The following is a 10,052-nucleotide window of genomic DNA, read 5'->3' as shown; positions in this document are numbered from 1 at the left end:
CAGCAATGTAGCTGCCAGCTTCTCCTCCGAAGCCCTGGTAAGTTAGTTGTGCTAGTGCTTGGGGAGGAATTGTCATCTGTCGGGTGGCAACAATTTGGAGGCACTTGAGCCCTGTGGACCTTCCTTCAAGCGAGAAGAACACAGGCTCCTCCAATACTTTATGCCAGTGCTTTTTCTTCCCACACATCCGTGGCAAAGCTGCCGCTCATGACATTTTATCCCTGAAGCTGCAGAACTCCACTCTGCATGTGCTGTGCTGAGACCTGCAGCCAGTTTAGAAGGCTGCCATCTATTTGTAAGTTCGTGTTACCAACAGGCTGAGCTGCCAGGACTTACTGCAGGCCTGGAAATTCAAGCGCACAAGTAAAAGAGAGGACCCCAGAGGATTTGGTGTGCCTGTGCTCATTGCCCAAGCAGGGAAGCTCCTCCAGATGGTTGTATCCTGCACAGCTCTGCTGAGGGGTGGTCATCGTGCAGGAGTCTGGGCTGATGCTGCTATGAGGGCAGTGTGTCAGCTCTGTCTTGGGAAGGAGGTGGGGAGAAAGGAGACTTGCAGGAAAATGGTCAGATTCTCTTCCCTCCAGCTTTCATCACGAAGGGGGGTTCTCCCTGACTGGCACTAGGGTAAATGCAGTAAAAGAGCGTTCATCTTCCAAACCAATGTCAGGAGTGGCAGCGGGGTCCTTGGCATCTGAAATCTCCATGTCCTTCACGATTTGCCTGATTCTCTGTTGTGAAACCAAGATGGAGCCAGGAGGAATGAGAAGCAAACCAGAAATCCTGCTTCTGACCAGAGCTGGAGCACAGTCTCGGCGCTGCCTTCCCCATCCTCTCCTGCTTGCGTGCCCGGGCAGCAGCACGCTCCTTGCTCTCCTGCCTCTGTTGGGGTTTGTATCCTGGTAACATCGCTCGTGTTAAGGTGCAGAAAACTCCCTGCGGTCCTTTGAGCTGCTGTGAGGGCTGTAGCTCTGGGAAGCATGAACAAAACTCACCCCCAGGTACAGTCCTTCTCTTTGGGAAATGTTAGGTGCAGCTGTTTCCTAAAGTACACGTGGTTTTGATGGTGGTGTTTGTCTGACCTCTTTATACTGCTGTCTGTGAGATTTCGAGTTGTTTCTACTTAACCTAATTTGATACAAAGGGAAAGTATTGATATAAAGCGCTGGACTGGCATTAGTGTTTGTTTTACAAATGGGTGGCTAAGATTTAAAAGGCGATCTGATTGATTGCTTTGTGAATTCAATCTGGGCCATGTTTCCACCTTTATTTGTAAAAATAAAGACAGACATTAAATATTCCTGGGTAAGAGGGTATGAGAACTAGAAAGGCAAACCTTGTGTTGTTACTGCGTGCTGCTTCTGTAAACAGACTTTTATTCCTTTCCTTCTAGAGAAATGGTGATGTAGCTGCTTTTGATTCAACAAAGTCCTTCTCTGAAGAAAGAGGTAACAAATAAAATGCAGAGCTTAACATTTTTATTATTAAAGTATAAATCAATTGAAACTGTCTATGTAATGTAAAATACAAGCAGTATTTATGGTCTGTTGAGAATGTTGGTTTTTTTCCCCCCTCTTCTGTGTAGTAAAACGCCCGGACTATAAAATTAATAAACTTAAGCTGTTCTTTGTTGGCCTGGAGTTGGCAGTGTTACAGTATAGTAGCATGATAAGTAATCCTTGTCTGGCACAGAAGAGGCTCCTAATGACCTTTCTGTAGGTTTTCTGTACGTTTTTATTAACCAAACTTCAGCAACTTTTGACCATTTTAAGAAGGTGAGCTCAAACAGAATCAATACCAAACCTGTACATTGGGTTGCAACAACATTTCATCACTGCCATTATTATGTACTTGTGTCTGTTTGCAACTGTTGTGCTTTCTGGTCAAAGGTGGTGTCTTGTAGACACAGACATGCTATAATTTACCACTTTTCTTTCAAGCTGAAATGTTCTGCGTTTCATTCCCTCTCAAGCGTGACGGAGGGGGTGGTTACTGCAGCCAGGATCCCTTTGCTGTTGAGCAAAGGCCGTGCCTTCGCTTGCGTTTGTATAACACAACAACTAAGTAAATACAAAGCACAGCTAAGATGAATTCTAACTTCTCCATCAAAGCTCTTTAAGTTCAGAAATACCAAAATCCAATTACCTATGCAGGGTTGTCTTAAGTGACTGGTTACGTGTTTCTCAGATGATCACATTATTTTTTTCTGTTGGTCTGTAAATACAAAGGAATGCAAGAAAATACAACGTTGGTTTAGAGGCAAAGCACTGCAGAGAGCCGGGATGAGGGCAGCTGACCGGGGTTGCTCTCACATGCGCTGCCCTTCTGTGGCGATGACTGTGGGTTTGGCCTTTAGCTTCTGGATTCGGGTTGATTTACATAGATGACTTTCTGAAAGTTGGAGTCCCTGGAAGGTTGCTGCCTTTTGTACCCTGGAGATGTCTTTGGGGAGGGAAAGGGCTGCCCTTCAGCCAGCTCTCACCATTTTTGAGCTGATAATGCAGCCTTGTTCTGTGGGAGCATTAAAGTCCTGGTTGGGGCAGAAAGCCCAAAGCACTGTAAAATGAAATTTTACCTCGAGGAGTTTTGCCGTGGGCTCTGGGAGGGCACCTTTCCCAGCCGTACACTGACCTGCCCCATGTTTCGGCTGCTTCTGCTGTGAAAAGGGCATTGCTGTCCGTGGGGTCGGGCAGGGGCTTGGCCTCCTCCACCCTTCTGCATTGAGTGTGTTGGGTGAGCTCCGACGGAGACATGGCGTTTGTGCTGTTCAGTCCCAGTGCTCTGTAACGGTAGCACAGGCTCTTCCACACCGCAAGCTGCAAAATTCCCTGCGAGGAGGTGTTTAACATCGTCGTTTGGCTATTAAAGCTCAACTGCCAACCCCCAAACCCCAGCGGCCCCCTGCCTGTCCTGCATGCAGAGCCCCCTGAAACACCACCCTCGTGGCTCTGTGCCATTCCCCTCTGAAACACCCCGGCCCTGCCGGACCCTTCCCCAGCCCCTCACCTCTCGCTCTTGCCTCCCAACAGGCTGCTGCCAGCCCCGCAGCACCCGCACGGGCTGCACGCGGAGACGTGCCTGCGTCTCTGCTGTGGCACTGCTCGTCCTCGCTGCTGCCGTGACCTCAGCGGTGGCACTGGGGCTCCTGCTACGCGTGCCAGGTTCGTATCCAGAGGGTCGTGGGTTTTTTTGTAAGGGAGGTGGAAAATGGTGTTGCATGAGAAGAGCCTTCGCGTCCACCACCATGGGTGAAGCGGTGCTTCCCAGTGCAGACCAGGAGGAAGGGAGGGGACTCGCGGAGTGATGCGGGGCTGTGCCATCTTTGCGCAGCTCAAGTCGCCACGAGCCGTTCCTCAGCTCTGGTGTCCTGCTCCGTAGGGCTGTGGTAACTCCGGATGGCATGGTCATGCTTCAGACTACTGGTATAGTCTTCAGACTCCGCCTTGAACCTACCAGAGATTAATCCTGGCCCCTGGTTATTTCCAGAACAACAGATGAATTTCAGAAATCCCCCTTTTTTCCCCTTGATCTATTCCTCATCCTATGAAAATTTTGGAAAATAAAGCATTTCTGACTTTCCCTTCAGTGAACCGCTTCTGCGCAGCCTCCAACAACCGAACAGGCTTCTTGTGCGACAACAGAGCGACCTGTGTCCCGGCCAGCCAGGTCTGTGACAGGGTCAGCAACTGTAGGAACGGAGAGGATGAGCAGGAGGAACTCTGTGGTAAGCGGGTTTGTTGTCACCGTCCTCCCCGCGCTGGTCTTCCTGTTGTGAGACAGAGCAGCCGGTGTCCCTCTAACCCTGCTCTGCACTTCTGGACACATACGAGAGCAGATAAGCCTGGTAGATCCTTTGTAGGGCAGATGCAGAGAGATGGTGCTACCCAAAACCCAGCGGGAGTGCCAGGAATCAAAGACTCCAAACTCCTCTGATTTTTTAGGGTGTTTTTTTAAACCATGATGCAGTTTTCCTCCGTTGGTTAAGCTGCATGCATACGTGGTTAATTTATGGTCCAGTTATCCTGGAAAAAACTCATTAAAGCAGAAGCCTGGGACGCCCAGGCTCTGCGTCTGGCTCAGCCATGAGCATCCCTTTCCCTCTCCAACCGCAGCTTCCCCATCTGCGCCGTCATTCACGCCCTGACACCGCACAGGGAAGGACCAACTGACCGACCCCCCATGACAGCAGCCTTTGGTAGCTGCTGTCCCCATTTGAGCCGGCCCGTCTGTGCCCGGTGGAGTTGAGCATGTCCTGCGTGTCCGCCCTTGCAGGTGACTTGCCCCGCAGCCTTCCGGGGTACCTGGTGTTCCGCTGCAGTAACCCCGCGTACTGGGTCTATGCTGATCAGAGGTGTAACGGGATGAACGACTGCGGAGACTGCTCTGACGAGATGGGGAGCTGTAAGTCTCTCTTCTGGTTGCTGTTGGGCAAGAGGTCTTTTCTGCTGATGGATTGGCAACCACTGCTCAAACACAAAATAGCTGGGATGGGACGTGAGTATGAACCATGCGGGCTCCCTCCCATCAGCTGCCAAGGGCTCTGTGGCAAAGCCTGGTGGCAACCACGAGGAGAAAGGCTCTGTGCTTTGCTCCCATCCCCAACAGTTGTTCCTCCTCTGCAGCTTGCTGAGTGCAGAGCAGTTTCCTTGGGATGTGTAGCTGTAGGCAGCAGCAATCATTCAAACTGGCCGTTGGTCAGGAGATAGGTATGTCTCCGAGCCAGGGGGACTGAGTGTGCCTTGGCAGCTTCAAAGCCGTGTAGATCCGTCTCTCACTAAAATGAGCAGCAGGTTTGTTCACCTCTGTGGTTTTGAACCTCAGGCAAGACCTGCATGTATCAGCAGCTTTCTCTAGAGTAGGTTGCTAAAAAAATACATTACATCTAGTTGTTCCTTCCAAGATGGCATGTCTGCCACAAAGATTGTCCCAATGTCACGCTCCCTGGTTGTCTCCCACAAGTAGCATCAAGCGAGTGTCCTCTTTGGTGGGTTCACAGACTCAGGGTCATCACCAGCAGCTTTTCAGTAGCTGGCCAGGGATGAAAGGGTAGCTACCTGCCTAAGAAAGGAGGGAAGGAGTCAGTGCAGCAGAAGCCTTTCTGTTCCCTGTTTTCCATCCCTCCAGTGGCCGCCTGCCCCCTGTGCGGGTCGGAGTGGTGGAGCTGCAGCCCTGTGCTCTACGAGTACTGCTCCTGCGTCCCCAGGAGGCTGTGCCGGGATGGCATCCAGCACTGCCTCAGCTGGTCCGACGAGTATGTCTGCAGACCATGAAGTCCTGGCACACAACAGCACTGCAGATCGCAGGGTGCTTCCTTCAAGCCTTGGTGTCCTCCTGCTCTGCCACCCACTCGGGAAGCCTCAGCTCAAGCAAGCCCTTGCCAACAGTGCTCTGACCAGCACGCAGTGACACTGAACAGGGACAAAGTGCTGTGCTTCTAGCCTACAGCAGCCCATGCTGCAGGCTAGACACTGGCTGTGGGACACCTTCACACATTCCTGTCATGTGAGGTGAGTCCTTTCTACATGGGCAAAGCACCGTCTTGCATCATCGATGCGATAGCTTCATGGGTTGTGTGCAGGCTGCTGGAGACCACCAGCTGCTGGCAACACAGATACTGTGTCTGGCCAACCCTGGGCGAGGGGCTTCCCGGTGAGGACATGCTGGTGCCTCTGCAGGCAGCCAGATCAAGGTACGTTGAGGACTGCCCTAAAGAGCAGGAGCTGAGCAAGGTGAGCCTTCTAGCCCTTGGGTTGGCATTTCCCTCTGACGCATCTTCACACTCCTGATCCTCATAGGCAGGAGGAGAAGCCTGTGTTTGTGTTCAAAGCACATCTGCAGATGGTTTCAGCAGCGGCTTTGAAGGCTCTGCATTGATGCTCCCAGGACACTTTTGGCAATGCTGTGCTGAGGGTGACACGGTGGGGAGCTGCTGCACGTGCCACCTCCCACACTCTTCTCAAACCGTGAAGGCCAATGTGGAGATGTAATGGCAAGGAAGACTGAAGTGGGTGTTTAAGGGTTTGTGGGGACAAATCACCATGTCCCTGGGACCATGTAGCTGTCCTCACAGGGCAGGGGCAGGGAACTGGAGCGTATCTAAAACGTACTTCTCTCAGGGCTATGCAGTTCTGGAGCAGCAGCTCAGCAGGTTGAGAACTGCCATGGGGCTGGGATGAGTTTGCATTGAAGATGGCAAAGAAAGGAGAAAAAATAGTCACAGCCTCGGAGCAGAGAGCAGCAGAAAACCAAGCGGCGCAGCTGCTCCCGGGGCGGTGTGGGATGACACAGGGTCTGTTTGCTGCTTGTTTCATCCCTCTGCCAGCAGAGCAGGATCAGGCAGCCAAACCTTCAAAGCAGTCCTCGGGATAGAGATACAGACGTGCCACTGAAATTTAAGAAAGATGCGGTCTTCTCTGCTCCTTTGAAAAGCTCTTCGGTGTCTAAAACATCATCTCTGAGAAAACCCACATTTACAGTGAGGGCACTTACTTTTCTAGGCCCAAAATAAACATCAGGCGATATTCTTCCCACCACCACCACAGGTCATATATCTTTAAAAATAAAACCCCATTCAATCATTTCCTGTCTGCCCTGTGATCTGCAGCTCTGCATGTCACCATGGCTTATAGCAACAGTGAATGTTTCTTCTAATTTGTAGCTGGGATACAGCTGTAGATCTGCGAGCTCTTTTAAAAATAGCTTTGCTGTACTCTGACTCATGCTTCACCTGGAATGAGATGGCAAATCCGTGTACAACAGAACCAGTACTACAGGAAACTTTTAAAGCCGCATTTAATAACCTGTCCTTCTCCACACTTGGCTGGGATGGATGGTTTGCTTTCTCCGTGCCTGTGAAACATTACTGCAGTGCGTTCAGTGCTGCAGCTCAGAAGAGAGGTTAGGAGTTTTCTAGGTAAACATTTCTCACTTGCAATCTTCCAGCCTCAATCAAAGCCTGAAATAGAGATGCACACTTTTACCAGGGAGTCATAGACGTGTAACGCTTCAACAAGGCTGAGCTGGGGCTGGTAAATAAAGCCTGGCTTATTGTGGTTGCTGTTGTTCCTCTTGTTACCCCAAAGTATGTTCTGGGGCAATCAATGAGGAAGTCTTGCAGCATTTCTTAAGAGGATCTCAAGGAGGGGTGATTCAGAGGCAGCGCTACCGCGTCAGCCTCTCCTTCCTGGGGAAGAGGAGCTGCTTTCTGATTCAGATTGGGTTAGGCACAGCCTGTTTGGCTGTTCTTTGGCTTTGAAGTGCAACAAGCTCTCTGCATTGGGAGGGGGCAGGTGGGCTACAACTGCTGCACGCTTCTACGGGCCAGCGGTCAAGGAAAGGTGGGAGAGGAGAGGGAGAAGAATCTCATACCTCACGATGGGATCTGTATAAGGATAACAGAACCACTGTGGTTGGTAAGGATTGAACTGATAAGCTGTTAAAAAAAACACAGAAACCCTCATGCTCAGCATAAGGCCCAGCCAATACGGTTGGTAAAAAAAATTTGTTCTATATCAAAGATATTGGGACAGCCATGACTTTCTGGCGCCTCTGATGTTTGCTGTGGTTAGGAAGAGGATGCTGGTTAAGCTGACCCATATGGCAACTGCTCCATTCTGCCAGTCCAGTATTTGTTGATCATTACCACAGCTCACCTCTGCAGAGTTTTAAGATGCTCCTGAGGGTGAAGGGGGAAGGGTCTGGGCATGCAGCGTGTGAGCGCGGGGAGTCAGACATTTGTGCTTGCTGTGTAAGACGGCTGCTGCTCCACCACAGGAGAGGTCAAGCGGTGGCTTGCCTTGGCTAGATGGGGACAATGTTGGGATCTGGGAAGTCTTGCATTATTGTGAGACATGATAAAGAAGGCAAATGCCTGGCTGAAGGCATGAAACATTCTTGTGCCACCTTCTCTCTCCTTCAGCAGGAGGGTGAGGAAACAGAGGCCGGCTTCAGGGGCATGGAAGATATCCCTGGCTGGAAAGAGGAAACCAAACACACTCCCCTCTCCTAAGAAGCTTTGTAATTGAGCTGAACCACAAAGAAATGGAGTCAGAAATGTGATCTCTGCATCTAAGAAAGATAGCCAAAAAAAGTTCACTGGTGTCAGAGAGCTGAGCCACCTGGTACCTGCAGGGTAGAAAGTTACTCTTGGCTGATGTCCCTGTATCAGTTCCTAGTGAGCGCTCCTGGGATGCCAGAGCTGTGATTAATGGCTCCAGGTTAGGAGAGAGGAACCAGGGACTCACCTGCTCTGGATTTGCACCTGTGAAGAGACTAGCCAAGAGAGACATGGGAGGCAGCAGTCCACAGGCAGCAAGACTCAGAAACCAGCCTGGAAACAGCCAGGGATGCAGTGGGCAGTTTCAGCAGGTACTTGGCTGCACTTATCTACTTCGAGGTGAGTCTCCTCCTCTAATTTTCTTACATACTGCCTTGTTCTGGTCAGCAGAGGCTGTGTGCCTTACAGAGAGCAAGAAACAGAGATTAGTGGGTTGAGAACATAGTGGCGTGTCTAAGGCTTCCTAGGATAAAATTTACACAGTGGTGTGTTTAAAAGAGGAAGTCTGCTGGTCAGCAAGAAACCTAAGAAAAGGAGTAGTTGTACCAAGGACGGAGAAGGTAAGAAAAACAGTGCTCTAAAACACCTCTTCTGAAAAGGAAAGCCATACTGTATGATTTTACCGACAAGCCTGTGACCAGGGCAGACTGCTCCTGTCAAATCACGATGTGCCTATTTTCCAGCTCAAGGCTTCAGCTCCCAGGTGCTTTACCAATGTGAAATAGAGTATACGATTCTCCAAGACGTGCATCTCTCCATGGTCAGATTAGTAGATCTCCACAGCGGTGGAAGGGCTAGGAGAAGAAATCTGTGGTGGCAGTTGGACCAGAAGCCAGCTGCAGGGGGAGGATTATACTTGAGCACCATAGTCATCTTCCTCCCTGTCAAGACGCTGTTTTGCTAAGTCACTATTCGTGCCATTATTTGTCTCAGCAGAGGGCTGATGTAGTCATCAGTGGAAGCTATTAATAGCCTTGAGTTTTTGGGAAAAAAATGTAGGGCTTGAATGCAAGTATGCTTGTTGTGTTTGTGTGTAGTCCTTTTTTGAGGAAAATTCGGTGATAAAGGAACAAAGAGAGAAAGGGGTTTAGCTCTTCATGCATTTTTGAGGTGAAGTTCCTTTTCTGAGTCTCTTCATGATTTCCAAGGATGTGTTGCTGTTCTTGTTGCTGAATTATGGCAAACACCTGTGTAAAAGGAAGATAACCTCTAAATAAGCACTAGTAGAGGAAATCTGTAGTAAACTCTTGGCCATACAGGCCTAAGAGCACAATGGTGGTCACAGTGCCCAACTCATGGGCACTATGCACCTTAGCTGGTTCTCATTGCATTCCTGCCCTGAGTGTTTCTGTGATAAACACACCTGCAGTATTACAGAAGCACGGAGCAGGATTAGAGCATGCTGCAGACAGACCAACACAGAATAAGTCCAAGTACCTAGGTTTTTTACAGCAAATACGTATAATTTTGTCAACACTTCCCTGAATGCTTTTAGGTGGAGAAGTACGGTTAGTATACTGCAGGCACGTGCACACAGAGACCAGCTTTTAAGCCACAGAATGCTTTCAAATGCGGTGAATTTGCTTATAAGGGAGAATGTGTTCCAACTGCAGAGTCTGATCTCTACAGTAACCCAGTTTCAGCTTTCATTTCCTGGGCTAAAAAGAAAAAGATAGATGGGGACTTCTGTTCTACTTTGGATCTCTGCAATAACTGTTACCAAGGGGTCACTGTGTCTCTGCCTCCCTCCTCTGCGGCCTCTGCTCACCCTCTTTGCTTCTTCCCTTTGTCAGAGCTCTATCAGCACAGCCTGGTGCTCACAGGCTGCGGTTTCTGTTCTACCAGCACTATTAAAGTCCCAGGGCACTTGACAAGCACAGTGCAGCTTCATTTCAGTTGAGCTGCAGGGATTAGTCTTCTGCCCCTCAGGAGGCAAGAGAGGAGGAGGAGGGATAGGACCAGCTATTTTTGTGAATGACACCTCTGTCAGAAGAATTAG

General features: G+C 49.9%; 1 protein-coding gene across 1 annotated transcript; it reads left to right on the top strand.

Moving 5' to 3' along the window:
• The first annotated feature begins 977 nt into the window (after nucleotides 1-977).
• LDLRAD1 (low density lipoprotein receptor class A domain containing 1) lies at nucleotides 978-5,267 on the top strand. Its single transcript, XM_068407006.1, has 6 exons — nucleotides 978-998; nucleotides 1,391-1,445; nucleotides 3,027-3,158; nucleotides 3,584-3,721; nucleotides 4,270-4,398; nucleotides 5,122-5,267. Exons 1-6 carry the CDS (start codon nucleotides 978-980, stop codon nucleotides 5,265-5,267), a joined length of 621 nt encoding a protein of 206 aa, XP_068263107.1.
• Nucleotides 5,268-10,052: the final 4,785 nt, after the last annotated feature.

This window comes from Nyctibius grandis, chromosome 8 (assembly GCF_013368605.1).
Source record: "Nyctibius grandis isolate bNycGra1 chromosome 8, bNycGra1.pri, whole genome shotgun sequence".
NCBI classification, from domain to species: domain Eukaryota; kingdom Metazoa; phylum Chordata; class Aves; order Nyctibiiformes; family Nyctibiidae; genus Nyctibius; species Nyctibius grandis.
Note: the sequence above shows the minus strand (reverse complement) of the source record. Positions and strands in the feature narration are given on the sequence as shown.

Excerpts from the sequence above, each read along its gene's own strand:
- LDLRAD1 (XM_068407006.1), top strand. The coding sequence starts at position 978 with ATGAACAAAACTCACCCCCAG. Across the intron at positions 999-1,390 it reads TGAACAAAACTCACCCCCAG|AGAAATGGTGATGTAGCTGC; the intron begins GTACAGTCCTTC and ends CTTTCCTTCTAG. Across the intron at positions 4,399-5,121 it reads CTCTGACGAGATGGGGAGCT|TGGCCGCCTGCCCCCTGTGC; the intron begins GTAAGTCTCTCT and ends CCATCCCTCCAG.